Source organism: Bicyclus anynana, chromosome 13 (assembly GCF_947172395.1).
Source record: "Bicyclus anynana chromosome 13, ilBicAnyn1.1, whole genome shotgun sequence".
Taxonomy (NCBI): Eukaryota; Metazoa; Arthropoda; class Insecta; order Lepidoptera; family Nymphalidae; genus Bicyclus; species Bicyclus anynana.
In genome coordinates, this window is record NC_069095.1 from 12,877,554 (window position 1) to 12,894,423 (window position 16,870).

Genomic DNA, 16,870 nt, shown 5'->3' on the forward strand with positions numbered 1-16,870 from the left:
TCAAATAATTTACTATACATAAATAAAAAATTCTAAACGTTTATTCGCCACGACAATGTCAAGATGTCAAATGTAAAATTGACATATGAATTGACATTGATTTTGATATTTGTACTTTGATTATCTGTCTGTGAGTGTGTTGTCAAACAATTTCCATCCAAGTAAAAGTATAAATTTAAAATTTATAATTTACTTTTATTTAATTTGTGTTATGCTTGGAGTCAGAATGAACACATTTAATGATACATCTGGTGAGCCAGAACAGGACGCTAACTCCGCATTAACTGAGTTGGACAAAGGTATGAAGTATAACCTCGTATAATAACGCCGGATTTTACCTTCACATTTCCAATTTAATCTAATGTTTCAGGTCTCAGATCTGGTAAAGTTGGAGAACAATGCGAGGCAATAGTACGTTTTCCAAGATTATTCGAGAAATACCCATTTCCTATACTTATAAACTCATCGTTTCTGAAATTGGCTGATGTGTTTCGTATGGGCAATAACTTCCTCCGCCTGTGGGTTTTACGCGTATGTGAACAGAGTGAGAAGCATTTGGACAAGATTTTGAACGTCGACGAGTTTTTGAGAAGGGTTTTCAGTGTGTTGCATTCAAACGATCCAGTTGCCAGAGCTTTAGCTCTGAGGACTCTTGGTGCTGTGGCAGGAATAATACCAGAGAGGCAGAATGTACATCACGCTATCAGGAGAGGTTTGGAGAGCCATGACAATGTTGAGGTGGATGCTGCCATATATGCCACTACTAGGTTTGCAGCTCATTCCAAGTGAGTACATTTTATTACTGTACATAATCAATGATGTTAAATACTGTTAGATGTGTTACTAGGTCATGATAAATGAGGCGCTTAAAAGAGGAAATTTCCACATCTCAATGTTAGTTGAAGTCAACAATGAACGTTATCTAAACAAATAATACCTAAATATTGTCTACAATGTCGAGTTGTGTGTTCAGGAAGTGTAAAAAACTATATATACATAAATAAATAGTGGTATTAAAGACAAAATTGTGAATGTGTGTGCTCAGTTTTGAGATGATTCTGTAGGAACATAACCGATAGTATAAAATTATCATTGTACACAATTCATGTAACAATAATTGTTTGGTTATTGCTGCTATATTATATTATATAGTAGAAGTAGAAGAATTTAAGTACCAGTGTATTCAGGCAAGCTTCATGTACAAACACAATTTCACATAAATAGTTGGACATTTTTTTATAAGAATCTTATTTGGGCATACTATATTTGGTTGACTAATTTAGCTTTTAAACTGGTATCTTTAAAATAACTATATGCTTGACTTTAGTAGCATGCATGACCTTTATGAACCAATATTGAAGAACAAAAATCCGCTCCTTGATTTAGTCTGGTCACCACTCCTTGATTTAGTCTGGCTAATTAGCCGGCAATCTCTCAGGTCACAATCTTTGAGAGAGGTAGGTTTATTTCCAGTTAAACTATTTTAAACACTTACATGTTTATTGTTTTTAGCTCATTTGCAGTTGCTATGTGCAACAAACTATCTGACATGGTGGAATGTGAGAGCACGGGGGCTGAACGCAGAGCCAAGCTTGTTAGAGCGTTAAGGACTGTGCATGGTGGAGGTAATTTTTTTTTATCTTAGAACTAAAGTTTTCTGCATTTTTTTTGTAAAACAAATATAATAGCTGTATTTAAAAGGTAGCTAAGGACATAGTTGTCTGAATAGGTATAACTAATAATATTTGTACTTGACCTTAACCTTTTCACCTACAAGGTCAGCTGTCTCTCACTAATAGAACAATTATAGTAATTGGTTTTAAACCTGTATAGCCCTAAATGTAGAATAAGTACCTTCTAATTTGAAATTAATTTGTTGTTTCTATATTGTAAATTAAATTAAATAAGTATATAGAAATATTTATTACATTGATAGTCTTTTAAAATGTTGTTATTATTTTTTGTTTTAGCTGTAAGAGCGCAGGGGGTTCTAAAGCTCCTGCGTTCCCTACTGGAGAGGTTCCCGTCATCCAGCTCAGTCCGGGCCGCCATCACTGCACTCACAGCCATAGCAGCAGATACTGTCGTACATGTGCCTGATCAGGTATTTGTTAAGCCATTTTTGAAAGTTCGCTTTCTTAAAGATATAATGATCTTTGTTAATGTTATCTATTATATAAATTGATCTTTACAAGGTACAGAATCGGAGCAACCTGTATAATATGTGGTATTTATCCAATGTGCGCCCTCACAACATACCCTCACTTGATAAATTTAATTGGTTTCTTCGGGTATGTGTGCTTTTTGTATTATATTATAAGTTATTATTATTGTATTTCATTTTTTATGTGTGTTGTGTATGCTGTTGTTTTATATGTTGCTTATTGATTGAGAACTCGAGTGCTGAGAGAGAGAGAATTGAGTGCTGACGACGTTTGCCAGTGTGCAGAGAAACGCGATCGAGTTTATGTAACACTAATAAGTTATTTAAGAATAGTTAAAAAAATGTATATTTATATTTAAATAAATAAAATAATAATTGTCAAACACTTTTGCTGAAAGATGCTAAATTCCATGCCAAAATAAAAAACACTGTTGCCAACTTAACAGTAAAAAAAAAATTGTCTGTTTAAGTATGACTTATACAGCTTGCAAGCTCAAGTAAATCATTAATTTCCTGTATTTTTGTGGCCAAATGTATTTGTGTGTTACAAGATGAAGTGTTGTAACTTTTCATAAGATCATGTGGTCTAGTAACTTCAATGTCAGTGCAAACAAAGAGTGGTTGCAGGTGGAGCTCCTGCTAAGCATAGCAGTGAACGACGCCCGCTCGGTAGTGCGGCGCTCGGCGCTGCTGGGGCTGCGGCGGCTGGCGGAGCAAGCGGCGCTGTGGCCCGCCGACTGCATCCGCGAGCTGGTGCGCGCCGCCAGCGCCACGCAGGACCACGACCACACCATGCTGTGTCTGCAGGTCATGCAGGTGCGTGACACTCGACATACTTTAGTTAGACTTTTAGTTTTTGTGATTTCATCCCACATGTCATTATTGTTATGATATTCTTTGTACCTACCTGCTGTCCCATAAGGATTATATGAACTATAGCTGACGCCGCGCGGTTTTACCCGCGTGGTTCCCCTTCCCGTAGGAATACGGGGATGATATATAGCCTATAACCTTCCTCGATAAGTGGGCTATCTAACGCTGAAAGAATTTTTCAAATCGGACCAGTAGTTCCTTAGATTAGCGCGTTCAATCAAACAAACAAACAAACTCTTCAGCTTTATAATATTAGTATAGATTTCAATAAATCGAATTGCCGTTTCGTTATCCATCGTCCACACACCATCACTGACACACAAAAACAGTCGCGCACGCGGCGTCATCATCATCATATCAGCCGATGGACGTCCACTGCAGGACATAGGCCTTTTGTAGGGACTTCCAAACAACACGATACTGAGCCACAGGCATCCAGCGAATCCCTGCGACTCGCTTGATGTCGTCAGTCCACCTGGTGGGGGGTCGACCCACACTGCGCTTACTAGTGCGGGGTCGCCATTCCAGCACTTTGGGACCCCAACGTCCATCGGCTCTTCGAACTATGTGCCCCGCCCATTGCCACTTCAGCTTTGCGACTCGTTGAGCTATGTCGGTTACTTTGACGGCCGCGTGGCGCAGTGGGTAGTCACCCTGCTTTCTGCATCCACGGTCGTGGGTTCGATTCCCACAACTGGAAAATATTTGTGTGATGAGCATGGGTGTTTTCCAGTGTCTGTGTGTATTTATACATTATATAAGAATTTATATGTAATATATAAATGTATATGAATATTATAATATCAACTATCTTAGTACCCATAACACAAGCTACTCTGCTTACTTTAGGGCTAGATAGTGATGTGTATTGTTTAAGTATATTTATTTATTTATTTGGTTCTTCTGCGGATCTCCTCATTTCTGATTCGATCACGCAGAGATACTCATAACATAGCTCGTTCCATCGCTCGTTGTGTGACTCTGACGCCTTCTTATGAGCACGCGGCGTGCCGTTCTAGATTGCCGCGCTGTTCACACACGCCTTTAGAGTAGTACTGAACGGTGCCCGCTCGGTATTGGTGCGCTGCTGCAGCTGGATGATGATTGCAGCAGTGGTCACACAACAGCAGTGATTACGTTTGCAGATACTCGTCCGCTGCCCAGCGGTGTGCGCGGCGGCCGGCAGCCCCGCCGGCGGCGCGCCCAGCGCGCTGCGCCAGTTCTGCAGCGACGCGGCGCTCAGCGTGGACCTGCAGCACGCCGCCATCGCCGCCGACGTGCTCACGCGCATAGTGGTGCACTGGTAGGAACAACTTGTTGTATGAGACGAATACTGTTTTGACGATGACGATGATATTTCCTTAATCCAAAAATGATAGCGAGTGCCTCCCTGTCTAATTGTGAGTAAGCGCGCTCAGTTGCCGTCAACGAACGTGACGCGAACGCCACGGGCCTCTCGCCGGCCGCCGTCACATGCGATAGCACCGCTCCGACCCCCACGCTGCTCGCATCTGCTGTAAGAATTAACACTTGCAAATCGGGTTCGATCTTGTTAACTAATAAATATTGTTCAAGCCGTTCTACGTACAAATTCCAGTTTTCACTTTGTACTTTAAATTCTGTTATTTTTCCAATCGACATCTTACACAAACAAAAAAACAACACGCGTATGACTCGAAAACAGACTCGTCGCCACTTTAATATCTAGACACAGGAATAAAACACTGAGCACCGTTATTACGTGAAATCCTTTATTGCGAGAATGGCCGCCGCTCGATGACGCGTTCATGCGTCTATCTTGCTTTATTATGCAAGTACCTACATTACACTTAGGATTCCATGGTATCACCGTGCAGGTGCCGGGTCCATCGCGTGGTACAGAGAAAAACACCAAGCAATATCCAGGACTTGTGACTACTGGATGCAGGGTTAAGGAATTCCTTGACCATCGATCAACACTCCCCTTCTCTGCTCATCTTATTCTCCCTTCCTATCCAAATTTGGTAAGATCCTATTAGAGCAGCTTTGGATACTCGTTCTAATATAGAACTAGCTTACAATAGGATAAGGATGACGAATGATAATTCAAAGTCAAAAATCATATCATATTTCAAATAGTTTACAAGCTCTTTCGAAACGTCAGGTTATATTAAACTTAAGATAATGGTGATAATAATTATTCGAAAACTTAAAATTAAAGTTACGAGGGTTCCAAATGCGCCTGGGTCTGAGAAGAGCCCACAACAAACTCAGCCAGGTTTATCCTTTTTTAGTTTATCACCATTTAACAATAGCTAGGTATATAAGTAGCCTGTCATGTAATACATTTCATTTCCAAGCAATTTTGTCGTTTACGTAATCATTGACACTATAATACGACTTTATATAAGCTTGCGTTTAATAAAAACTTTGAACTTATTGAGAGACATGCCATGTTTAATAAAAACGACCATCCAGGTCTTCCACAGTCGAGTGTGCTACTGCTGTATTTAAAGCACAGGACATCAGTGAAACTTTTCAAAAATAACAAAGCGCCATCTATGAGCCTTAGGCATAACATGCAGTTACGCCTAAAGCTCATAGATGGCGCAACAGGTTCTTGAAGCGTACAAAAGGGATTGTTTCAAAGTTCTCTAATAACGCCATCTACCGGTAATTTAAAGTAGCAAACACTGTTTCACTGTGCCTGTATAAAATTTTCATAACGAATTCACTAACTTTCTCCTCAAGTCAAGCAAATATACTTGCTGTCATGAAGACGGCCCAGATGTACAACTGACGACCGCGTGTCTCTATCCCACTTTTCCCTATCTACCTCCCCAAAACTAAAATACTCATAGCAACTTTGAGATTATATTAGTAGTACATGATGTATGAAGCAAAGTGAGATAATCCTTTTCTATATGTACCATATGTACCTTCTTTATGAGTGACCTTCAGTTTTAATTTTGCCAATAGTAGTGTAACTGGAACTAACATTGCAGCTACGAAGAGAGCCTGCCGGTGGAGGGCGCAGACCTCATGCTGGCGCTGGAGTCGCTGGTCATCGCGACCGGCATACAGAACGGGCAGCACAACATCAGGCCACTGCGAATTGCACTACGTTGTCTGGTAAGACAACATCATACTTAGATTATTTCAAAAAGTTTACCTTACAAGCGCTGTTGAAAGTCAGATGTCTTAGTTTTTTGAATTTTGAATTATTTTATTTGTAAGTATAGTTCAGAGAAATGTTGCCACAGTATTTACTTGTTTCCTATTTAACAGACTTAATATAACCTCTTTTAGACGAAATACGATAAAATGTAGCTGATCTCTCTTATACAACCGACGATACGATGTCGATCGCATTGCTGGTCCGATAAAGCAAAGATAAATGGTATTAAAAAACCACACTGCACACGGACTTCTATACTAATATTACAAAGAGGAAAGATTGGATTGTTTGTTTGTTTGCATCGAATAGGCTCTGAAACTACTGAACCTTTTTGAAAAATTATTTCACTGATCGGAAGCTACACTATCACCGAGTGATATAGGCATCGATCTCCTATTAAAAAGTGAATACACAATCAGCGACCATAACATCCCCACTCAATGAGTACCAAACACAACTTCTTGGCACTCAATTCAAGTAATCGCATTTGCAAATTCAACCTTAAACTCAGTCCATAAAGTCGAATTTGTTCTGAATTTGGGATTTTAATGAATATAGGCCTTTAGGTATAATGTTTTTTAACAATAATTCTAAAACTATCAAAGCAAAATTGGCCAGTTTTTTTAGTGATATTATATATTCATTGAGCGTTCTTTTATTATAAGAGGTCAATGGCTATAGGCTATGTTTATATTTTATCCCCGTATTCCTACGGGAACTACTGAAACTGTGGCGTCTGCTAGTATAAAATAAAAATGAATTTCGCCATCAGGTACAACTGAGTACGGTCCAGCCGGATCTGTACGCACAACGCACCGCGGCGGTGGTGGGGTCGCAGATGGGCGCGGGGGCGCAGCGCCAGGCCGCCCTGTTGGAGGCCCTGGCCGCGCTCGGAGCCCTGGGCGCGCCGGCGCTGCCACATCTACTGCCAGCGTTGCAGCATGCTAAGTAAAATTATTGCACATCAGGCTTTTTTTATTCAGTGACAGGTTTTTTTTTATACGAAATAAGCTCGGGCTTGACCACGATCTCACCTGATGGTAAGTGTAGATATGGCCTAAGGTGATACGCGCTTGCCTAGAAGATGCCTATTCACTCTCATCTTAAAGATGCCCAAGTTGTAAGAATTAGGAAATACTGACTTCGGGAGAGTTCCATACCCTAGCCATACGTATAAGAAACGAAGAAGCAAATCGCTTCGTACGAGTCCTAGGAATGTCAATGACGTAGGGATGGAAACCTACCCGGTGTCTTGCAGTGCGTATGGTAAAAAAGTTGGTGGTTAGTCTTTAACTGCTTTTTTTTTATGCAAATAGGCTCGCGTTTAGGCAGCTCGCGAAATGTGACGATGCAGTCCAAGATGGAAGGGGGGTATACATTTTTATTGTAATCATGGCTCTAATGGTTTATATGAGGCATCCTCCTCCTAACAAGTTAGCCCGCTTCCATCTTAGATTGCATCATCACTTACCATCAGGTGAGATTGTAGTCAAGGGCTAACTTGTAAAGAATAAAAAAAAAATCCTACTAGAACTACTAGGTGGGATAGCCGGAAGGGTGGTGTAGTTAGCAACGAGCCACTAGCTACCCAAGATGTCTAATTATTTGGATGTTCGGACTACTCGCTTAGAAATGTTTTGTTATTCTTAAAACTTGATATTTTTATATTATCTAATTATTTCATAAAAATTCTGAATTGTTTTCCGATTCTTGCAACTTGGGTGTAGGTATTAATCATCATAGAGTGGCATTTTGCATATAAAAAAATAAGTTTTTTTTTATATGCAAAATTTTGGCTGGTGGGAGGCTTCAACCGTGGCTAGTTACCACCCTACCGGCAAAGACGTATCGCCAAGTGATTTAGCGTTTCGGTACGATGCCGTGTAGAAACCAAAAGGGGTGTGGATTTTGATCCTCCTCCTAACAAATTAGCCCGCTTCCATCTTAGACTGCATCATCACTTACCATCAGGTGAGATTGTAGTCAAGGGCTAACTTGTAAAGAATACAAAAAAAAAAGAAAAAAAAAAAAAAAAACAAGATAATTTTTTAGGGAAGCGTGCAGAGAGCCGTCGTACGACGGCACCACGCTGGTGCTGATATGCACCGTGCTGCTGCAGGAGCGCGCCGGCGCAGCGCTGACCCGTCGCATCAACAGCTCCTGGGAGCTGAAGATCAAGGACGCCATCCATGGCGCCGACGGCTGGACCAGGTACAGGGTCGCCAGGGCCTGCTTAAGGTGAGTTCAAGTTTTTTTATGTAAAGTTAACTTAATAATAATAATAATAATAAGCCGTTTATTCCCAAATCACACATACAAAATAATATAATACAAACAATTAAAAATGATAAAGAACTTAAAAACTTAAATTAACAAAACTTAATTCTAAAATAATAAATATTTATTGTAGGTTAATATTTTTCTAGTTGTTTTATTTGGGTACCCATTTTCGGGTAAAGGCCTCCTCCATCGCGACCCAACGCTCTCTGTCTGCAGCAAGCCTCGTCCATGTACGACCTGCGATCTCTTCGATATCGTCTCTCCAACGAGCGTGCGGTCTGCCGCGCGGCCGGATGTGATCACGCGGCCACCAATGTAACACTCTCTCGCTCCACCGACCGTCTCTAGTGCGCGCCACGTGACCTGCCCATCGCCACTTTAGTTTGCACGCCAGTTCTGCAGCTTCGATTAGTTTTGTCCTATTCCTTATGTCAACGTTCCTTTGACGGTCACTGAGTTTTAGGCCCAACATGCTGCGCTCTGTCGCTCTTTGGAATTTTTGTATATTGTCAATAATTCGTTATTTAACTTAAGCTAAGTTTAAAAAAAGTTGCCACGTCTGAAATAACACTGGTTAACTTGCAAAGAAATTTTTGTTGAAAATTATTGATTAATAAATAAAAAATATAGACGACTAGCGGACGCCCGCGACTTCGTCCGCGTGGAATCCCGCGGAAACCATAGATTTTTCCGGGATGAAAAGTAGCCTATATGTTAATCCAGAGTAAAATCTATTTCCATTCCAAATTTCAGCCTAATCGCTTCAGTAGCCGCAGCGTAAAGGCGTTAGCTTTTGAATTTTTCTTTGATACATATTTACCTTTTAAATGGTTACTTGAATAAGTTAAGTGTTATTTGTCAGATACGGTCACCACAGCCTGGCTGCGGACATCCTCAAACGCCTGTCAGAGGAGGCGCCCAGTGAATCCGCCCAGCGCTGGATCACCGCTTTGTACAGAGCCGCAGCGGCTGATTCCAAACTATTGGAAGACGGTGAGTCTCCCGTATTAGTCATTTCTTGTATGAAATTTTGGTAAAATACTTTGTCTGTGATCATAACCATGGGAGGGAATTCTTTCGTTCCAGAAGGAACAAGTGGATGTCAGTTGTTGGTAATGGTGGAAGGTGGATTCAGTAAAGAACCGTAATATCTCTTGAAAGCTTTGAGGTCCTGTTAATTTATAATGTCCTATTTTGAAGGCTCTCAACTTTGCTTACTTATAAATGTTAAATGCATAGCGACACTTAAGAACGTTGGGCGCGGTACGTTCGGTTGAATTTGCTCGTAATGTTATTCCAATTACGCCTGATACATGAGCCGAATGAATCGCGTTACTCCACCGAAAGCTCGGCGCGCATAGTTGAAAACGCCATTGCGACGTTCAGCGCGCGGTGTGTCATATCGACCGATGATTCCGTCGCTAAAGTTTCTTCGCCTAGTAACGCTTTGAAACTGGAGAATGTTGAATGAGCAGGTATATCGGGTCTGGAGGAGGCGAGCGCGGGCTGGGAGTCGTTCGGCGACGGCGGCGTGAGCACCGGCGGCAGCTGCTGCAGCGGCTGCGGCGGCTGCGGGGCCTGCGCGCCGCTCGCGCCCGCCTGGGCCGCCGCGCGCGCGCGCGCCCTGGCCGCGCTGGCGGGCGCCGCCGCCGCCGCGCGCGCGCTCTGCACGCAGCCGCCGCCCGCCATCGCACTCGCGCACGCGCAGGTACACACCGACTTGTTGTTACGATGTATCATTATACGAGTAGCTTGGTAAATTCGTTCGTAACACTCCCGGTTATCCGCACAAACCAGGAGGGGGAAGCGATGCCCCGCGCGCACGTTTTTATACCCGCGCACCTTCCATCAGCCTCGCGCGCACGACTTCACACCCGCGCAGACCTCGCATATCATGGGAGTGTCATCAACGAACTTGCCAAGCGTTGGCATTTTTGCTAATGCTATAGCCTTTAACTTTTTAATTCCACAATAAAACAATAGCAAGTTTAATAGACCACATGATTGAAAGAAAACTTCTTTCAAAAATAAAAAACAAAGCGCCATCTATGAGCCACAGGCGTAATTGCATCGCAACATGTTCTTGAAGTGTAGAAAAAGGGATTGTTTCAAAGTTCTCTAAGGACACTATCTACCGGTAGTTTAAAATAACAAACACTGTTTAACTATACCTGTAGATAATAATAGATACGAGCGGATAACGGACCGCACATTCATCTACACGATATCGCACCGCACTGCGAAAGACCACCAAATGGGCGTCCTCTACCTCGTGAGCTTCTACAAATGGCCATCTCAGAAGGCATAGGCACCGGAGGCAGCGGAGACGACGATATCAATGACGCAAGCACCAGACAAGACATCGCCGCGCTGAAGGACAACAATAAATAAAAAAAAAAATCAACTCATAGGCCTCAGCCCTAAAAGGGGCTGGAAAAAATCACCGGGGGAGCAAGTTCCCCTGCATCTGACTCGGGCAAGGCAGCTCGCATCCTAAAAGTTTCAACCGAGCACACTTTTCGTAACGCGTTCACCAACTTAGTGTGAGGAAAAAATTTTATGAATAAAATAAAAAATACATAAAATTAAGCTTTCATTCGCTCGAAAGCTTTTATAATGGACGTTAAAAAACCTTCAAATACAACAAATGCTTTCCCAAATATATGTTTACACGTGAGCGTTTTTAAAACACGACGCTTTTTTTCGAGCAGTGTTGCATTTTCAATTTTAAGCGTTGGAAATAGACTTTCATTTAACTTCATACTATATTTGAACGCTTTTTTAACACCCGTTTAAAAACGTGCGAATGAGGTTTAAAGTGGGATTTGTCGTAATCATTTAAATCTATTTTGGTTATTGTACATGGTTTTTCACGAATCGGGGCATATTGTGCCCATTGTTGTCCCTTGTACGTATACTGTATGTGTACTGTACGTATACTGTATGTGTACTGTACGTATACTGTATATGTGTACTGTACGTATACTGTATATGTGTACTGTACGTATACTGCATGTGTGTGCCGCAGGCGGCGCGCGACCCGGCGGCGAAGGCGGGCGCGTGCGCGGGCGCGCTGCGGCGGGCGGCGCGCGCGCTGGCGGCGGCGGCGCAGCGCTACGGCGCCATCGCGCGCACCGCCTTCCACGCCGACGCCTCCACGCTGCGCCACCTCAACATGTATCCTTTCATATTGAAAACATTTTATAGTACAGAAGAACCCGTTTTATACGATTTCGCAGGGACCCAACTTAAAACGCGTTTTAGACGGGAAAGCGTAATAAACAGGATATGGGTGGGGGATAGTAAAATATGTAACGACTAATGAACACATACATAGTTATAAAAATTAGTGTATTTGGTGTAAATACTACTACGCGTAATAAACGGGAAGCGTAAGCGTATTAAACGGGATGTTAGGAGTATCTCTGCGTGATCGAATCAGAAATGAGGAGATCCGCAGAAGAACCAAAGTCACCGACATAGCTCAACGAGTTGCGAAGCTGAAGTGGCAATGGGCGGGGCACATAGTTCGAAGAGCCCAAAGATGACGTTGGGGTCCCAAAGTGCTGGAATGGCGACCCCGCACTAGCAAGCGTTATTTAAACAAATGATACCTAAATATTGTATACAATGTCGAGTTGTGTGTTCAGGAAGTGTAAAAATATACACAGAAATATATACTGTAAGTAAACACAAAATTGTGTAAGTCTGAGCTAAATTCGGATCACTTTATGTGTTCATTTTGTAGACACGTAATATATTATCTAGTATAAAAATATTGTTGATTGAAATACATTGTTCTTCCGCCTCATGATGGACTCGACACGCGCACAGTGAATCCACAGATTGCTAAGAACTAACTTTCCATTTTAACGACTTCACTCATGCGATTCCAGTATTTTACACTCGTTGACGAAATTTTCGCCTATAAAACAGCTTATTCGAATTTGAACTTTGTTTATAAGATGCCAAAATTAAAATGTACTTTTTCGTCACAAACAACTCACGGACTCTTTACTCTTACTGACTCTTACATTTGCCTCTCGGACTCTGCGCGGTAACTTAACAGAAACGCTATAAACTTTCTTACATAATAAGTACCCATTTTGCCTTTAAGAAATTACAAAGAATAATCTTTACCATCCAATCCTTACATAACTTTTACCTAATATATAATTTTCTGTTATGCTAACTCAATCCTTAACCAGTCGACCAGTTCCCAGCACACATACGCACAGATGGCCCAGTTCCTCGACAGAATCACCTCGAGCCAGCAGGAGCGACCGGAGCTGGCCAGCAAAGAGATCAAGCCCACCAGCCTGGAAGAAACCATAGCACTGGCGCCGTCCTTGGCACTCGCCAATATATCATCCAAACTGTTCGACAACCCCACCACTAGTCCGGGAATCACACATAGGGTATGTTGCGCAATAATCTCGCTATAACAGGTTACGTTGGTGGAACCATCTCACTGATCGGTTATGTTGGCTAAGGAAGAATCGCACTCATAGGGTGTAATTGCAAACCAGTTTTCGTTTATTCATCGTTATCAGTCGATCAACATGCCGATTGCTAGACAAATAACTCCTTGTAAATACGTTTAAACACAACGTTTTTGAGTCGCCAGGTTTTACACCATGATCCCTTTTACATGCTAACATGATTTTAGTACAAGAAATCTAGGAAATATGACTAAATTACATGACTCGAGATTTTTTAACCATCGGTAGGGAGCAACCCAACAAGCTTAACTTGAGTGCATAGACCGCCCCCTCCCTTGGAGTGGCTCAGAAACTCAAAAAGTTTTTGGGTTGCGTTTTTCTCCTTTCTCCAGTTTATTTGACAAAAATTGTAGAAGACATTCTCATCTACAATTATTGTCATTGAGATACTATCGTACGATCGGATTCAAATCCACCCCCCCTCCCGGATTGGCAGGCAGAGGTCATATCCATTAGGCTATCACAGTTTAGGGCATTTTGATCTACTTTGTAAGACTAAAATACCACTAAATCTGAAGACAAAACTATAATTTGGTATCATGAATCTAAACTCATGATGTAGCAGGAATTGGAGACGCAACTCCTCAGTAAATACTAGGAAACACTTTAAGTTTCTGTTACGATTTTAGACAACGAATTGCCTACGTTTGGAAGTGTGTATTAATACTTGGATTAAGGAATAGAATAAAGTCTCATACGAGTCATCAGGTGATTATTCCAAATCCTGGAACCCTAGTTCGTAACAATTTGATACAAAGAAGTTTTAAAAAGAGCAACTGTTGAGTTTCTTGCCGGTTTCTTCTCAGCAGAACCTGCCTTCCGAACCGGTGGTTGATCTTTACAAATAGTCAACTGACGTATCAAAAGTGCTTGTAAACTGAGTCTACTAGAAATAAATGAATTTTGAATTTTGACCATTTCCTAATTTCCACCGCTTCACCTATTTACTCGCGCCCAGCACGCGGAGGCGGTGCTGGCGGGCGTGCGCGCGCTGGCGGCGGGCGCGTGCTGGCCGCGCGACGTGTGCAGCGGCGGCGGCGGCGGCGCGCTGTGCCGCGTGTCGCTGTCCCCCGCGCACCGCCCGCCGCCCGCTGACCACGCCGCCACCTTGCCGCTGGCGCACCGCCTGGCGCTCAAGCTGGAGGGGGTCATCCTGCCGCCGCCGGAGAGGTAGGACTTCAGAGCCACAAAAACATCTCTTCCAGCAAAATTTTGCCTTAATTTTGCCGTGGATGACATATACGAAATTGGGATTATAGATTGTATGTAACAAATGTCATCTGGTGCCTACTGACAACCCTTCTCGGATATCATACAGTAGTTAGATGACGTTTCTCTGTTGAATTAATGTTTAATTTAATAGGTTGTTATGAATGACCCAATAGGTGATTTGGCCAGCTGGTGAAAGATAGTAAGAAAATAAATTTATTTAAATGTAAAAGTTACAGGCCTACCCTTGTGACAACATGTCTGTCTGTAACCCTTAAAAAAAAGTGTTTAGCTCAGCATATGTGTACTACATAAAAGTTTGTACTGACTTTGACCGTGACAGCTCAATGATTGGCGGATCAGGTGCGTGCTATTCAGCGATGTCATCTGCCGGAAGAAAATACTTCGTATTCGTAGCTTACCTTACAGCAAAAACTGCAAACGAAAATCCTATAGGAGCTGCAGAATAGTATGGACCTGAACGTAAGCAATTGAGAAGAACTTTAGATGATTTAATCTTAATTTAAGACCTAAATTGCCTCGGTTCCCTGTACATATTTATGGTGTTTTCGTAACGCGATCTATGGTCTAGCAGCACCAGAAGGAGTGAGCAAACAAAAAAGGGGGTACAACAACCCGTAAAGACTAAAGAATACGGCTTAAGAATACACCAAGAGTAAGTACCGGGCTTCTTTTACGCATTCCCAAAAATTCGTCACGGAAGCTAAATTGACATTAGCAAGGAATAGTGAATGCAACAATTAAAATGTTTCCAGCAAACGCAAGCCAAAGCGGCAAGTGAAGGGCGTGCAGATCACGGTGACGGCGACGCCACACCCGCGCACCAACGAGAAGGTAAACACTTTTGGATATCTTGAATCAAAAATAAGAGGTATTTGATAACTTGAGCTCAGTTGTTTGTTAGGCAGCGTGAACACCGTCATGTCATGCTGTTAGTGATTTAGAGTAGATTTCAGCGCTACAGCGCTTAGCTGTTAGAAGAAAGAGCAAAGGCTGACAAAATTTTAGCCTGTATAAAATAAGGTATAAATGCCCGACAACGACCTAATGACATTCCATAAAGAGACTTGGCTATGATTGACTTTGATACCAGAGCAGCCTCAGAAGAAACGCATCGAGTTTTGTCCATGTTAAATATCGGCAAACGGTCATTATTTTATTTTATTATCAAGGTTTAGTTCTGACAACGCACTTCGAAAATTTCTACTCAGTCCTGTCTTTTGCAATACGATTATACAGGTCCATGTGAGATCCACTATCCACATTTATTAATTTGTCTGTTACTTTTGCCGTATCTCGGATACCATTATGTATAGTCTAACCCATTTATCCTTTTTCTATGTCTTATACCCTGGTCTCTAGTGAACTGTTGAAATAAGCTGATAATGATGATACTGTAAGGAATCATTTTAAAAGCACTCGCTATATTATCACCACCAGCATCCGCAGACAGTGGAACTGTCCAACGTGGCGCCGACGCTGACAGCGGTGCAGACGGTGGCGCCGGTGCGCGACTTCTTCTCCGCGCAGCAGCTGGTGAGCGTGTCGGCGCCCGGCCTCTACACCGTGGCCGTGCAGGCCGCCTTCGTGGACGAGTGCGGCGAGCTGTGGCACACCGGGCCCAGGACCTCCATCGTCATAAAGGTGAGGACACTGAGTGACAAAAGGCGAGGATTCTGTGTGACAGACGGTGCGGACACTGCGTGACAGACGGTGAGGACACTGCGTGACAGACGGTGAGGGCACTGTGTGACAGACGGTGAAGATACTGTGTGACAAACGGTGAGGACGCTGTGTGACAGACAGTGAGGGTTCTCTATGACAGACGGTGAGGACACTGTGTCACCAACGCTGAGGGTACTGCGACAGGCGGTGAGGACACTGTGTGACAGGCGGTGAGGACACTGTGTGACAGGCGGTGAGGACACTGTGTGACAGACGGTGAGGACACTGTGTGACAGACGGTGAGGACACTGTGTGACAAACGGTGACGGTACTGTGACAGACGGTGAAGACACTGAGTGACAAATGATGAGGGTACCGTGACAGGCGGTGAGGGCACTGTGTGACAGACGGTAAAGACACTGTGTGACAGGCGGTGAGGACACTGTGTGACAGGCGGTGAGGACACTGTGTGACAGACGGTGAAGACACTGTGTGACAGACGGTGAGGACACTGTGTGACAAACGGTGACGGTACTGTGACAGACGGTGAAGACAGTGAGTGACAAATGATGAGGGTACCGTGACAGGCGGTGAGGGCACTGCGTGACAGACGGTAAAGACACTGTGTGACAGACGGTGAAGACACTGTGACAGACGTTAAGGGCACTGTGTGACAGACGGTGAGGACGAAGACGTTACGAGTAGTAATATTGTAGCAACTTTGACATAAGTATAATTATTTTTTTTTTATTTCAGGCGCACGAAGATCCCAGCACCAAAGGAAATGCGCAAACTACTCGCGGTCGGTTTTAAAAAATTTAAATCATTAATGTAAGTTACAATCATTATTATACATTACTATTAAATACAAAATATAATTATTTAAGTTTTCTTTTATTTAGTCCGATTTGCCAAACCTGATAGGTCTATTTTTATTACTATCCTATGTCTCTTTAACAAGACTTAAAATTGTATTTTAATTTTTAACCGACTTCTAAA

The 16,870-nt window shown here is 42.7% G+C and overlaps 1 protein-coding gene across 1 annotated transcript; it reads left to right on the forward strand.

The window, feature by feature from the left end:
- The first annotated feature begins 130 nt into the window (after window positions 1-130).
- LOC112044528 (integrator complex subunit 7) lies at window positions 131-16,757 on the forward strand. The gene is made up of 17 exons (XM_052884937.1): window positions 131-299; window positions 371-785; window positions 1,513-1,625; window positions 1,971-2,104; window positions 2,792-2,980; window positions 4,183-4,340; window positions 6,022-6,148; window positions 6,967-7,142; window positions 8,247-8,432; window positions 9,337-9,467; window positions 9,950-10,182; window positions 11,503-11,651; window positions 12,691-12,892; window positions 13,935-14,146; window positions 14,962-15,040; window positions 15,647-15,850; window positions 16,628-16,757. Exons 1-17 carry the CDS (start codon window positions 212-214, stop codon window positions 16,682-16,684), a joined length of 2,853 nt encoding a protein of 950 aa, XP_052740897.1. The 5' UTR covers window positions 131-211; the 3' UTR covers window positions 16,685-16,757.
- The last annotated feature ends 113 nt before the right edge of the window (window positions 16,758-16,870 follow it).